Source organism: Penaeus vannamei, chromosome 22 (assembly GCF_042767895.1).
Source record: "Penaeus vannamei isolate JL-2024 chromosome 22, ASM4276789v1, whole genome shotgun sequence".
Lineage (NCBI taxonomy): Eukaryota > Metazoa > Arthropoda > Malacostraca > Decapoda > Penaeidae > Penaeus > Penaeus vannamei.
Genome location: NC_091570.1, coordinates 36,043,087 through 36,058,086, shown reverse-complemented (window position 1 = coordinate 36,058,086; position 15,000 = coordinate 36,043,087). Strand labels below are relative to the sequence as shown.

Here is a 15,000-nt window from a genome sequence, read left to right as displayed (position 1 = left end):
TATGTATATACGCATGTATATAAATAACTATGTGTGTATATAGACGTGTATGTAGACGTAAGAGATCAAAGTATAGTAATTCGTCGAACGGTACGCTTTATTACTCAGAAGTATTTACTTATAATATCCATGAGAAGCAAATGTCAAATAACAAGAAAAAGTTCCCTCTTGAAAAAAAAAAATGAAAACGTTTTTTTTTTAATCCTCCCTTGACTCACACACTGTACCCTCTCCTTCACTGAAAAAAGTACATATCTGCTGTATTCAAAATATTTTTATTCTAAGCTGGTGACAGATTCCACAAAGTGAGTTCTATTTTGGTGATCCTGTAGACTCTGCAACTTCGAGGCGACTTATGTCATGGAATACAGTAGATAGATTGATTGATAGACAGAGAAACACCCACCGACATGTAGAAAAATAGATATCTAGCTAGATAGATAGACATTTGTGGGTGCATGGATAGATGGTCTATTGAAGTACTTATTCAGACCCTGAGTAGGTATGTATGTATGTATGTGTACATGTGCGTATGCGTATGTGTATGCTTGTGAATACATATACATATACATACATGAATAATACATGCCTACAATGGGTATTATGAGTTTTGCGAGTGTTCATGTATGTTTATGTATCGATGGACGCACGAACACACACAAAGGCAGAGGCCCGCTATCATTGCCGTGCACAGCAGCTGCACGTTCCCATAGTGACCTCAGCTGTGGTCTTCCCGCTTTGACCTGTTCTCACACCCTTCGCTGAAGAATAACACCTTACATATTTATTCCTGGCTAGAAGGAGGAAGGAGGGCGTAAAGAGTACGACTTAGGCTCCAGATTTATAAGTTTCAGTTGCATTTTCACGAAGACAAAAGTTTCGTAAGTTCTTTATACAATCTCAGCCGTCCGTAGAGTCTAGATTCTTATTTCTCTGCCTTGTATCTTCGTTTTTATTAATATGCGTAAATATCTCGTGTGTGGAATGCCGATATCTTTCTTTTCACTTTGACATTTATCTATTGATTTATTCGTTACTCTTTGCTTCGCTTCATTTATTCCTTTATCTTTCGTTTTTTTTTCCTAAATTTATGGCGCAAGACGTACCAGCTGATCGAGAGGGAGGGTTGCCTGTTTGTGTATTCCTCTCAAGTATTTGGACTCTGCGAGGGAGTTCTTCAGCCATTCTACGGAACATCGTCTTTCATGCGATAAACTCAAGAGAATCTCCTCCATCTTCTTAACCTTTATCCCCCCACCCCCACCCCCACCCACCCCCACCCCCATTCCCTCAGTGTGTTCTTTCACCCCTCCCCCCCCCAAACCCTCTTACCCTTCTCCTACCACCCTGCCCCTTCCCCTCAACTCTCTTCACTCTACCCCCCACCCCCACCCCACTCCACTCCACTGATCTACCCTCACCCCCCCCCCAACTGTCGTTCTCAAACCCACCTAAACCTATCTACCCTCACCCTTCCTCAACTAACTTTCGTTCTCAAACCTAAAACCTAAACCCTAAACCTACCCCCTCTCCCCACCCTACCCCCAACTCTACCTTTCCCCCTCCCTCCCACTCCACCTTCCCTCTTCCCTCCCACTCCACCTTCCCTCCCACTCCACCTTCCCTCTTCCCTCCCACTCCACCTTCACCCTCCCTCCCACTCTACCTTCCCCCCTCCCTCCCACTCCACCTTCCCTCTTCCCTCCCACTCCACCTTCCCCCTCCCTCCCACTCCACCTTCCCCCTCCCTCCCACTCCACCTTCCCCCTCCCTCCCACTCCGCCTTCCCCCTCCCTCCCACTCCGCCTTCCCCCTCCCTCCCACTCCACCTTCCCCCCTCCCTCCCACTTCACCTTCCCCCCTCCCTCCCACTCCACCTTCCCTCTTCCCTCCCACTCCACCTTCCCCCTCCCTCCCACTCCACCTTCCCCCTCCCTCCCACTCCACCTTCCCCCCTCCCTCCCACTTCACCTTCCCCCTCCCTCCCACTCCACCTTCCCCCTCCCTCCCACTCTACCTTCCCCCCTCCCTCCCACTCCACCTTCCCTCTTCCCTCCCACTCCACCTTCCCCCTCCCTCCCACTCTACCTTTCCCCCTCCCTCCCACTCCACCTTCCCTCTTCCCTCCCGCTCCACCTTCCCCCTCCCTCCCACTCCACCTTCCCCCTCCCTCCCACTCCACCTTCCCCCCTCCCTCCCACTTCACCTTCCCCCTTCCCTCCCACTCCACCTTCCCTCTTCCCTCCCACTCCACCTTCCCCCTCCCTCCCACTCCACCTTCCCCCTCCCTCCCACTCCACCTTCCCCCCTCCCTCCCACTTCACCTTCCCCCTCCCTCCCACTCCACCTTCCCCCTCCCTCCCACTCCACCTTCCCCCCTTCCCTCCCACTCCACCTTCCCCCCTCCCTCCCCACTCCACCTCCCCCCCCTCCCTCCCCATTCCACCTTCCCTCTCCCTCCCATTTCACCTTCCCCCTCCCTTCCACTCCACCTTCCCCCTCCCTCCCACTCCACCTTCCCCCCTCCCTCCCACTCCACCTTCCCCCTCCCTCCCATTCTACCTTCCCCCCTCCCTCCCACTCCACCTTCCCTCTTCCCTCCCATTCTACCTTCCCCCTCCCTCCCACTCCACCTTACCCTACCCCAAGTCCCATCTAATCAAACCCTCCCCCCACACATATCACCCTCCCCTCCCCCACCCCCTCTCCCTCCCCCTCCCCCACCCTCTCTCCCTCCCCCACCCCCACCCCTACACCTACCCCCTCCCCTTCCCCCAACCCCCACCCCTACCCCCACCCCCCCAGCCGCGTCCTCCGAAAGACGACGAGGTTCAAGCCCAGTCGCTGAGGAACGTCGACGGCTATGTGTTGAACCTCCGCCTCCGGCCACATCAAAGAGGGGAATAGAACCCGGGTCGATCTCCCCTTCCCCCCTCCCCCCCTCCCCCTCCTCTCTCTCTTGCCAGCGTGGCGGCCGGCGGAGGCATCGAGGCTATTGTTGCTTCCCCTCTCCCCCCCTCCTCAACCCCCCCTCCCCTCCCCAACCCCCCCTCCCTCCCCTCCCTCCCCTCCTCGACCTCCGTTCGACTCCTATTAATAACAAACTTTTTTTCTCTCTCTCTCTCTCTCTCATGTTATTTATGGCTATTATTATATTAGCCTTTGATAATCCGGTCACGATGAGGTATCTTTTATTCGCGGAGACTGGCTGTGTCCGTGTTTGTTGGTGATGCTAATGAGCGTATAATTATCAAATGCAGCTGATGCTAAAGCTGGATGGGGATGCTGCAACGAAGAGGGCGTAAGGGCGTTCCTGTGAACTGTATTTATAATGAGGATCGTTCATTATGGGGGGGGGGGGGGGGGAAGTGATCGCGCTTGAAAAAAAAAAAAAAAGTTTGATAGAAATGCAATTTTTGAGAATGGCGATTTGTGGCAGGTGTCGATAGCGTCTGACAGTGTTAGAGGATGTGTCAGGTGGATGTATGCTCTCTTAATGATGATATCCCAGTCTGGTCTAACTGGTGATGATGACCTATGACTCAGAGAGGTTCCGATTTTATTGTAAAACCACGTGTTTTAGTTTTTAAAAAAATCATAATAGATAAATCAAATAATAACAATAATAATAAAAATAAATGATAAATAATAAAAATGAAAATGTTAATATTTTTAAATAATAAATTAATAAAATAATAAGAATAAGAATAAGAATAAAATAATAATAAATAATAAAAATGAAAAGTTAAAAAAAAACGTGTTTAAAGGAACGTGTGTTCCTGACGAACAGATTGCAACAGGGACAACGGCGGGCATATTCGTCCGTTTTCTCGTCCTTCCCTTCGTTTGTTTTCTCGTCCTTCCCTCCGTTTGTTTTCTCGTCCTTCCCTCCGTTTGTTTTCTTGTCCTTCCCTTCGTTTGTTTTCTCGTCCTTCCCTTCGTTTGTTTTCTCGTCCTTCCCTTCGTTTGTTTTCTCGTCCTTCCCTTCGTTTGTTTTCTCGTCCTTCCCTTCGTTTGTTTTCTCGTCCTTCCCTCCGTTTGTTTTCTCGTCCTTCCCTCCGTTTGTTTTCTTGTCCTTCCCTTCGTTTGTTTTCTCGTTCTTCCCTTCGTTTGTTTTCTCGTCCTTCCCTTCGTTTGTTTTCTTGTCCTTCCCTTCGTTTGTTTTCTCGTCCTTCCCTTCGTTTGTTTTCTCGTCCTTCCCTCCGTTTGTTTTCTCGTCCTTCCCTTCGTTTGTTTTCTCGTCCTTCCCTTCGTTTGTTTTCTCGTCCTTCCCTTCGTTTGTTTTCTCGTCCTTCCCTTCGTTTGTTTTCTCGTCCTTCCCTTCGTTTGTTTTCTCGTCCTTCCCTTCGTTTGTTTTCTCGTCCTTCCCTTCGTTTGTTTTCTCGTCCTTCCCTTCGTTTGTTTTCTCGTCCTTCCCTTCGTTTGTTTTCTCGTCCTTCCCTTCGTTTGTTTTCTCGTCCTTCCCTTCGTTTGTTTTCTCGTCCTTCCCTTCGTTTGTTTTCTCGTCCTTCCCTTCGTTTGTTTTCTCGTCCTTCCCTTCGTTTGTTTTCTCGTCCTTCCCTTCGTTTGTTTTCTCGTCCTTCCCTTCGTGCGTTTTCTCGTCCTTCCCTTCGTTTGTTTTCTCGTCCTTCCCTCCGTTTGTTTTCTCGTCCTTCCCTTCGTTTGTTTTCTCGTCCTTCCCTTCGTTTGTTTTCTCGTCCTTCCCTTCGTTTGTTTTCTTGTCCTTCCCTTCGTTTGTTTTCTCGTCCTTCCCTTCGTTTGTTTTCTCGTCCTTCCCTTCGTTTGTTTTCTCGTCCTTCCCTTCGTTTGTTTTCTCGTCCTTCCCTTCGTTTGTTTTCTTGTCCTTCCCTTCGTTTGTTTTCTCGTCCTTCCCTCCGTTTGTTTTCTCGTCCTTCCCTTCGTTTGTTTTCTCGTCCTTCCCTTCGTTTGTTTTCTCGTCCTTCCCTTCGTTTGTTTTCTCGTCCTTCCCTTCGTTTGTTTTCTCGTCCTTCCCTTCGTTTGTTTTCTCGTCCTTCCCTTCGTTTGTTTTCTCGTCCTTCCCTTCGTTTGTTTTCTCGTCCTTCCCTTAGCTTGTTTTCTCGTCCTTCCCTTCGTGCGTTTTCTCGTCCTTCCCTTCGTTTGTTTTCTCGTCCTTCCCTTCGTTTGTTTTCTCGTCCTTCCCTTCGTGCGTTTTCTCGTCCTTCCCTTCGTTTGTTTTCTCGTCCTTCCCTTCGTTTGTTTTCTCGTCCTTCCCTTCGTTTGTTTTCTCGTCCTTCCCTTAGCTTGTTTTCTCGTCCTTCCCTTCGTGCGTTTTCTCGTCCTTCCCTTCGTTTGTTTTCTCGTCCTTCCCTCCGTTTGTTTTCTCGTCCTTCCCTTCGTTTGTTTTCTCGTCCTTCCCTTCGTTTGTTTTCTCGTCCTTCCCTTCGTTTGTTTTCTCGTCCTTCCCTTCGTTTGTTTTCTCGTCCTTCCCTTCGTTTGTTTTCTCGTCCTTCCCTTCGTTTGTTTTCTCGTCCTTCCCTTCGTTTGTTTTCTCGTCCTTCCCTTCGTTTGTTTTCTCGTCCTTCCCTTCGTTTGTTTTCTCGTCCTTCCCTTCGTGCGTTTTCTCGTCCTTCCCTTCGTGCGTTTTCTCGTCCTTCCCTTCGTTTGTTTTCTTATCCTTCCCTTCGTTTGTTTTCTTGTCCTTCCCTTCGTTTGTTTTCTTGTCCTTCCCTTCGTTTGTTTTCTTGTCCTTCCCTTCGTTTGTTTTCTTGTCCTTCCCTTCGTTTGTTTTCTTGTCCTTCCCTTCGTTTGTTTTCTTGTCCTTCCCTCCGTTTGTTTCCTCGTCCTTCCCTTCGTTTGTTTTCTCGTCCTTCCCTTCGTGCGTTTTCTCGTCCTTCCCTTCGTTTGTTTTCTTGTCCTTCCCTCCGTTTGTTTCCTCGTCCTTCCCTTCGTTTGTTTTCTCGTCCTTCCCTTCGTTTGTTTTCTCGTCCTTCCCTTCGTTTGTTTTCTTGTCCTTCCCTTCGTTTGTTTTCTTGTCCTTCCCTTCGTTTGTTTTCTTGTCCTTCCCTTCGTTTGTTTTCTTGTCCTTCCCTTCGTTTGTTTTCTTGTCCTTCCCTCCGTTTGTTTCCTCGTCCTTCACTTCGTTTGTTTTCTCGTCCTTCCCTTCGTGCGTTTTCTCGTCCTTCCCTTCGTTTGTTTTCTCGTCCTTCCCTTCGTTTGTTTTCTCGTCCTTCCCTTCGTTTGTTTTCTTGTCCTTCCCTCCGTTTGTTTCCTCGTCCTTCCCTTCGTTTGTTTTCTCGTCCTTCCCTTCGTGCGTTTTCTCGTCCTTCCCTTCGTTTGTTTTCTCGTCCTTCCCTTCGTTTGTTTTCTCGTCCTTCCCTTCGTTTGTTTTCTCGTCCTTCCCTTCGTTTGTTTTCTCGTCCTTCCCTTCGTTTGTTTTCTCGTCCTTCCCTTCGTTTGTTTTCTCGTCCTTCCCTTCGTTTGTTTTCTCGTCCTTCCCTTCGTTTGTTTTCTCGTCCTTCCCTTCGTTTGTTTTCTTATCCTTCCCTTCGTTTGTTTTCTTGTCCTTCCCTTCGTTTGTTTTCTTGTCCTTCCCTTCGTTTGTTTTCTTGTCCTTCCCTTCGTTTGTTTTCTTGTCCTTCCCTTCGTTTGTTTTCTTGTCCTTCCCTTCGTTTGTTTTCTTGTCCTTCCCTCCGTTTGTTTCCTCGTCCTTCCCTTCGTTTGTTTTCTCGTCCTTCCCTTCGTTTGTTTTCTCGTCCTTCCCTTCGTTTGTTTTCTCGTCCTTCCCTCCGTTTGTTTTCTTATCCTTCCCTCCGTTTGTTTCCTCGTCCTTCCCTTCGTTTGTTTTCTCGTCCTTCCCTTCGTGCGTTTTCTCGTCCTTCCCTCCGTTTGTTTTCTCGTCCTTCCCTTCGTTTGTTTTCTCGTCCTTCCCTTCGTTTGTTTTCTCGTCCTTCCCTTCGTTTGTTTTCTTGTCCTTCCCTTCGTTTGTTTTCTCGTCCTTCCCTTCGTTTGTTTTCTCGTCCTTCCCTTCGTTTGTTTTCTCGTCCTTCCCTCCGTTTGTTTTCTCGTCCTTCCTTTCGTTTGTTTTCTTATCCTTCCCTTCGTTTGTTTTCTCGTCCTTCCCTTCGTGCGTTTTCTCGTCCTTCCCTTCGTTTGTTTTCTTGTCCTTCCCTTCGTTTGTTTTCTCGTCCTTCCCTTCGTGCGTTTTCTCGTCCTTCCCTTCGTGCGTTTTCTCGTCCTTCCCTTCGTTTGTTTTCTTATCCTTCCCTTCGTTTGTTTTCTTGTCCTTCCCTTCGTTTGTTTTCTTGTCCTTCCCTTCGTTTGTTTTCTCGTCCTTCCCTTCGTTTGTTTTCTCGTCCTTCCCTTCGTTTGTTTTCTCGTCCTTCCCTCCGTTTGTTTTATCGTCCTTCCATCCGTTTGTTTTCTCGTCCTTCCCTTCGTTTGTTTTCTCGTCCTTCCCTTCGTTTGTTTTCTCGTCCTTCCCTCCGTTTGTTTTCTCGTCCTTCCCTTCGTTTGTTTTCTTGTCCTTCCCTTCGTTTGTTTTCTCGTCCTTCCCTTCGTTTGTTGTCTCGTCCTTCCCTTCGTGCGTTTTCTCGTCCTTCCCTTCGTTTGTTTTCTTGTCCTTCCCTTTGTTTGTTTTCTTGTCCTTCCCTTCGTTTGTTTTCTTGTCCTTCCCTTCGTTTGTTTTCTCGTCCTTCCCTCCGTTTGTTTTCTTGTCCTTCCCTTCGTCCGTTTTCTCGTCCTTCCCTCCGTTTGTTTTCTCGTCCTTCCCTTCGTTTGTTTTCTTGTCCTTCCCTTCGTTTGTTTTCTTGTCCTTCCCTTCGTTTGTTTTCTCGTCCTTCCCTCCGTTTGTTTTCTCGTCCTTCCCTTCGTTTGTTTTCTCGTCCTTCCCTTCGTGCGTTTTCTCGTCCTTCCCTTCGTTTGTTTTCTCGTCCTTCCCTTCGTTTGTTTTCTCGTCCTTCCCTCCGTTTGTTTTCTCGTCCTTCCCTCCGTTTGTTTTCTTGTCCTTCCCTCCGTTTGTTTTCTTGTCCTTCCCTTCGTTTGTTTTCTCGTCCTTCCCTTCGTTTGTTTTCTCGTCCTTCCCTCCGTTTGTTTTCTTGTCCTTCCCTCCGTTTGTTTTCTCGTCCTTCCATCCGTTTGTTTTCTTGTCCTTCCCTTCGTTTGTTTTCTCGTCCTTCCCTTCGTTTGTTTTCTCGTCCTTCCCTTCGTTTGTTTTCTCGTCCTTCCCTTCGTTTGTTTTCTCGTCCTTCCCTCCGTTTGTTTTCTCGTCCTTCCCTTCGTTTGTTTTCTCGTCCTTCCCTTCGTTTGTTTTCTCGTCCTTCCCTCCGTTTGTTTTCTCGTCCTTCCCTTCGTTTGTTTTCTCGTCCTTCCCTTCGTTTGTTTTCTCGTCCTTCCCTTCGTTTGTTTTCTTGTCCTTCCCTTCGTTTGTTTTCTCGTCCTTCCCTTCGTTTGTTTTCTCGTCCTTCCCTCCGTTTGTTTTCTCGTCCTTCCCTTCGTTTGTTTTCTCGTCCTTCCCTTCGTTTGTTTTCTCGTCCTTCCCTTCGTTTGTTTTCTCGTCCTTCCCTCCGTTTGTTTTCTCATCCTTCCCTTCGTTTGTTTTCTCGTCCTTCCCTCCGTTTGTTTTCTCGTCCTTCCCTTCGTTTGTTTTCTGTCCTTCCCTTCGTTTGTTTTCTTGTCCTTCCCTTCGTTTGTTTTCTCGTCCTTCCCTCCGTTTGTTTTCTTATCCTTCCCTTCGTTTGTTTTCTTATCCTTCCCTCCGTTTGTTTTCTCGTCCTTCCCTTCGTTTGTTTTCTTATCCTTCCCTTCGTTTGTTTTCTCGTCCTTCCCTTCGTTTGTTTTCTCGTCCTTCCCTTCGTTTGTTTTCTCGTCCTTACCTTCGTTTGTTTTCTTGTCCTTCCCTTCGTTTGTTTTCTTGTCCCTCCCTTCGTTGGTTTTCTTGTCCTTCCCTTCGTTTGTTTTCTCGTCCTTCCCTTCGTTTGTTTTCTCGTCCTTCCCTCCGTTTGTTTTCTTGTCCTTCCCTTCGTTTGTTTTCTCGCCCTTCCCTTCGTTTGTTTTCTTGTCCTTCCCTTCGTTTGTTTTCTCGTCCTTCCCTTCGTTTGTTTTCTTGTCCTTCCCTTCGTTTGTTTTCTTGTCCTTCCCTTCGTTTGTTTTCTTGTCCCTCCCTTCGTTTGTTTTCTTGTCCTTCCCTTCGTTTGTTTTCTCGTCCTTCCCTTCGTTTGTTTTCTCGTCCTTCCCTTCGTTTGTTTTCTTGTCCTTCCCTTCGTTTGTTTTCTTGTCCCTCCCTTCGTTTGTTTTCTTGTCCTTCCCTTCGTTTGTTTTCTCGTCCTTCCCTTCGTTTGTTTTCTCGTCCTTCCCTTCGTTTGTTTTCTCGTCCTTCCCTTCGTTTGTTTTCTTGTCCTTCCCTTCGTTTGTTTTCTCGTCCTTCCCTCCGTTTGTTTTCTCGTCCTTCCCTCCGTTTGTTTTCTCGTCCTTCCCTCCGTTTGTTTTCTCGTCCTTCCCTTCGTTTGTTTTCTCGTCCTTCCCTCCGTTTGTTTTCTCGTCCTTCCCTTCGTTTGTTTTCTCGTCCTTCCCTTCGTTTGTTTTCTCGTCCTTCCCTTCGTTTGTTTTCTCGTCCTTCCCTTAGCTTGTTTTCTCGTCCTTCCCTCCGTTTGTTTTCTCGTCCTTCCCTCCGTTTGTTTTCTCGTCCTTCCCTCCGTTTGTTTTCTCGTCCTTCCCTTCGTTTGTTTTCTCGTCCTTCCCTTCGTTTGTTTTCTCGTCCTTCCCTCCGTTTGTTTTCTCGTCCTTCCCTCCGTTTGTTTTCTCGTCCTTCCCTCCGTTTGTTTTCTCGCCCTTCCCTCCGTTTGTTTTCTCGTCCTTCCCTCCGTTTGTTTTCTCGTCCTTCCCTTCGTTTGTTTTCTCGTCCTTCCCTCCGTTTGTTTTCTCGTCCTTCCCTTCGTTTGTTTTCTCGTCCTTCCCTTCGTTTGTTTTCTCGTCCTTCCCTTCGTTTGTTTTCTCGTCCTTCCCTTAGCTTGTTTTCTCGTCCTTCCCTCCGTTTGTTTTCTCGTCCTTCCCTCCGTTTGTTTTCTCGTCCTTCCCTCCTTTGTTCCCGTTGCACTGTAGAACCAAAACGATGACGTCACGATGGCACTCTTCACTCTCTCCTCTCTTCCGCAGAGTCTCGCTGACGTACAGGGTGAAGTCAGCGCACAAGATCAAGCTGACGGACAAGCAGCTGTTGCAGTGGCTGACGCCCATGCTGCTGATCATGGTGATCTACCTGAGCGCCTGGTCCCTCAGCGCCACGCCCACCACCGTCGAGATTCGCGATGGCAGCGGCCTCAAGTTCCTGCAGTGCGAGTACAACTGGTGGGATCACTCCTTGGCCATGGGTAAGGCACTCCTTGGCCATGGGTAAGGCGCTCCTTGGCCATGGGTAAGGCGGCCATGGGTAAGGCACTCCCTGGTCATGGGTAAGGCACTCCCTGGCCGTGGGTAAGACACTCCTTGGGCATGGGTAAGGCACTCCTTGGCCATGGGTAAGGTACTCCCTGGCCATGGGTAAGGCACTCCTTGGCCATGGGTAAGGCACTCCTTGGCCATAGGTAAGGCACTCCTTGGCCGTGGGTAAGGCACTCCCTGGCCATGGGTAAGGCACTCCTTGGCCATGGGTAAGGCACTCCTTGGCCATGGGTAAGGCACTCCTTGGCCATAGGTAAGGCACTCCCTGGCCATGGGTAAGGCACTCCTTGGCCATGGGTAAGGCACTCCTTGGCCATGGGTAAGGCACTCCTTGGCCATGGGTAAGGCACTCCTTGGCCATGGGTAAGGCACTCCTTGGCCATGGGTAAGGCACTCCTTGGCCGTGGGTAAGGCTCTCCCTGGCCATGGGTAAGGCACTCCTTGGCCATGGGTAAGGCACTCCTTGGCCATGGGTAAGGCACTCCTTGGCCATGGGTAAGGCACTCCCTGGCCATGGGTAAGGCACTCCTTGGCCATGGGTAAGGCACTCCTTGGCCATGGGTAAGGCACTCCTTGGCCATGGGTAAGGCACTCCTTGGCCATGGGTAAGGCACTCCTTGGCCATGGGTAAGGCACTCCTTGGCCATGGGTAAGGCACTCCTTGGCCATGGGTAAGGCACTCCTTGGCCATGGGTAAGGCACTCCTTGATCATGGGTAAGGCACTCCTTGTCCATGGGTAAGGCACTCCTTGGCCATGGGTAAGGCACTCCTTGGCCATGGGTAAGGCACTCCTTGGCCATGGGTAAGGCACTCCCTGGCCATGGGTAAGGCACTCCTTGGCCATGGGTAAGGCACTCCTTGGCCATGGGTAAGGCACTCCTTGGCCATGGGTAAGGCACTCCTTGGCCATGGGTAAGACACTCCTTGGCCAGTGGGTAAGGCACTCCTTGGTCATGGGTAAGGCACTCCTTGGCCATGGGTAAGACACTCCTTGGCCATGGGTAAGGCACTCCCTGGCCATGGGTAAGGCACTCCTTGGCCATGGGTAAGGCACTCCCTGGCCATGGGTAAGGCACTCCTTGGCCGTGGGTAAGGCACTCCTTGGCCATGGGTAAGGCACTCCTTGGCCATGGGTAAGGCACTCCCTGGCCATGGGTAAGGCACTCCTTGGCCGTGGGTAAGGCACTCCTTGGCCGTGGGTAAGGCACTCCTTGGCCATGGGTAAGGTACTCCCTGGCCATGGGTAAGGCACTCCTTGGCCATGGGTAAGGCACTCCCTGGCCATGGGTAAGGCACTCCTTGGCCATGGGTAAGGCACTCCCTGGCCATGGGTAAGGCACTCCTTGGCCGTGGGTAAGGCACTCCTTGGCCGTGGGTAAGGCACTCCCTGGCCATGGGTAAGGCACTCCCTGGCCATGGGTAAGGCACTCCCTGGTCATGGGTAAGGCACTCCCTGGCCATGGGTAAGGCACTCCCTGGTCATGGGTAAGGCACTCCCTGGTCATGGGTAAGGCACTCCTTGGCCATGGGTAAGGCACCAGGCAACGGACCTGCCGGGGGTGGTGCTGCGGCAGGGGGGGGGGTGGAGGGGGTCCTTCGAGGGACTTTTTAGGCTGTCGTGGAGGGAGGGGGTCAGGACGTGGCTGCGTCAGGGTACTTCTGACGACGGGAACAGGTCGTAGAATAATTCAACATAAGTACAACATCATGCCATGAAACTGTAAAAAAAAAAAAAAAAAAAGCAACGGATTGTCTTTTTTTTTTTCTTTTTTTTTTTTTTTTTTTTTTGGTAGACTACAACATTGAGCTAGTGACAATATAAATAGCTATCAATATGCGCTAAACTTAAATGCGTCTGCTGTATGATGAAACATTTCATTAAAAACTGTTAGTGCTAGAGGTTACTAAAATAGGATGTTAATGGGATGAGAAAAAAACTATAAGCTATTCATATTCCAACTAAATAATTGCCAATATAAAAAAATAACAAAGTTTCTAATGAATTATATATCTACAGACCAAGTTCTTTGCCAAAGTAATATTCCAAAGCACAAACAGCAACAGTACAAAGAAACCTCTCTATAACAAAACCTCTTTGAAAAGCCCAGTACATCCTGTCAACGAATCCATTTTAAAGACAATACTCTCTTCATGTCACTCCTAACTTTAGAAAAAAAGATTTAATACACATTTTCTTTCCTAAAAAAAAAAAAGATATACCCATTCCCTTTCCTAAAAAAAAAAAAATACACATTCTCTTTCCAAAAAAAAAGATATATACACTTTTTCTTTCCAAAAAAAAAAAATGTATATACCCATTCTCTTTCCTAAAAAAAATATAAACTTTTTCTTTCCTAAAAAAAATATATATGTATATACCCATTCTCTTTCCTAAAATATATATATAAATATATATATATATATATATATATATATATATATATATATATATATATATATATATATATATATATATATATACCCATTCTCTTTCCTAAAAAAAAACTATACACTTTTTCTTTCCTAAAAAAAAAAAAAAAAAAAAAACACCCATTCTCTTTCCTAAAAAAAAGATATACACTTTTTCTTTCCTTAAAAAAAAAAAAAAAAAAAAAAAAAAAAAAAGAGATATACCCATTCCCATTCCCAAGAAAAAAATATATATACACCTTCTTTTTCCTTATTTTACCCCCGAAATACCTTGCAGGAGAAGTGTTGTTCCTCATGTGGGGAGTTAAAGTGTGCTTCAGTGTGCGCAAAGCCGAGAGTTTCTTCGATGAAGCCACATACATCTCGTGGGCCGTCTACAACATCGCGGTTGTCAACATCGTCATGGTGACTTTCCAGTGAGTGTTGTTTTGGTTGTTGTTGTTGTTTGTTGTTTGTTGTTGTTGTTGTTTTTCGATCTCATTGTCTTTTTAATTTTTTTTTTTTTCTCTGTTTGTTTGTGTTTCAGGTTCTCTCTCTCTAACTCGATCTCTCTATCTGTCTGTCGGTATCTTTTGCTTTCTCGCTCTCTCTCTCTCCAATTCTCTCTCTGATTTCAACTCTGTTTCTCTCTCTCTCTCTCCTCCAACTCTCTCTCTCTCTCTCTCTCTCTCTCTCTCTCTCACTCATCTCTCTCTCTCTCTCTCTCTCTCTCTCTCTCTCTCTCTCTCTCTCTCTCTCTCTCTCTCTCCCTCTCTCTCTCTCTCTCTCTCTCTCCAACTCTTTTTCTCTCCCTCCAACTCTTTTTCTCTCCCTCCAACTCTCTCTCTCTCTCCAACTCTCTCTCCCTCTCTACCTCTCTCTCTCTCTTTCCCTCTTTCTCTCTCTCCAATTCTATCTCTTTCTCCCAACTCTGTCTCTCTGTCTCTTTCTCTCTCTCTCTCTCTCTCTCTCCTCTCTCTCTCTCTCTCTCTCTCTCTCATCTCTCTCTCTCTCTCTCTCTCTCTCTCTCTCTCTTTCTCTCTTTCTTTTTGTCTCTGTCTCTGTCTCTCTCTCTTTCTTTCTCTCTATCTGTCTGTCTGTCTCTGTCTCTGTCTCTCTCCCTCTCTCTCTCTCTCTCCTCTCTCTCTCTCTCTCTCTCTCTCTCTCTCTCCTCTCTCTCTCTCTCTCTCTCTCTCTCTCTCTCTCTCTCTCTCTCTCTCCCTCCCTCCCTCCCTCCCTCCCTAACTCCCTCCCTCCCTCCCTCCCTCCCTTCCTTCCTTCCTTCCTTCCTACATTCCTTCCTTCCTCCCGTCCTTCCGTCCTTCATACATTCCTTCCTTCCTTCCTCCCTTCCTTCCTCCCTTCCTTCCTTCCTCCTTCCCTCCCTCCCTCCCTCCCTCCCTCCCTCCTTCTCTCTCTCTCTCGATGTCTTTTTAAACGTTTATGACCTCCCCCTCCTTTCCTAACAAGTCCAAAATCTAATAATACATTTCTCCCTCTCTCCCCCAGTCTGCTGATCTTCCCCAACGCTGGCCCAGATATCAAGTACTTATTCGGGTTCTTGCGGACACAGTGCAGCACCACCATGACTATTCTTTTCATTTTCGGCCCCAAGGTGAGTGTGCTGATGGCGTGACTATTCTTTCCGTTTTTGGTGAATGAGTGATAATATTTTGTATTGTAAGGATGCGATGAGTTTAAGGTTGAAGGATTATTGTTCTTTGTTTAATGTTTAGTGTGTGAGATGATTTTTTTTTTTCATTTTTACTTTGATATTTATTCATTCATTCTTGCGAGGGTTCAGCGTAGCAGCAGTTGCCATGAAGTGAAATAAACTACATTTTCAAACGTCCCTCACTCATTCTTTATGTTACCAATTTCAACATTTCTCTTTATTACACACACGGTTCCATCGGGTTAAGAGAGTATCACGCGATAAAATGATATATTGATGATTCCGTTCACCATCACACGCCATGCCGAACAGAACGTAACGTAAACAAACTTTTTTTTTTTTGCGTTTTTGTTTCCGTCAAAAAAAAAAAAAAACGTTTAAAACCCCCGTCGACTGTGATTGTTTTTGACGTGAAATATGTTTTCTGTGTGAAATAGGTCATGTTATTGGCCCAAGAGAAGAGAGTAATAATAGAATGTTATTGTTATTGTCTTAACGAAGATCTGAATTTGTATATCAA

At 47.4% G+C, this 15,000-nt stretch overlaps 1 protein-coding gene across 1 annotated transcript in view; it reads left to right on the top strand.

The window, feature by feature from the left end:
* The window catches only part of LOC138865793 (probable G-protein coupled receptor CG31760), a 386,712-nt gene that overhangs the window by 360,553 nt on the left and 11,159 nt on the right, over positions 1 to 15,000 (top strand). The window contains exons 15-17 of the mRNA XM_070137117.1: positions 10,111 to 10,325; positions 13,104 to 13,242; positions 14,315 to 14,420. Of these exons, the coding sequence (XP_069993218.1) occupies positions 10,111 to 10,325; positions 13,104 to 13,242; positions 14,315 to 14,420 (460 nt within the window). The remainder of the gene's footprint in view (positions 1 to 10,110; positions 10,326 to 13,103; positions 13,243 to 14,314; positions 14,421 to 15,000) is intronic.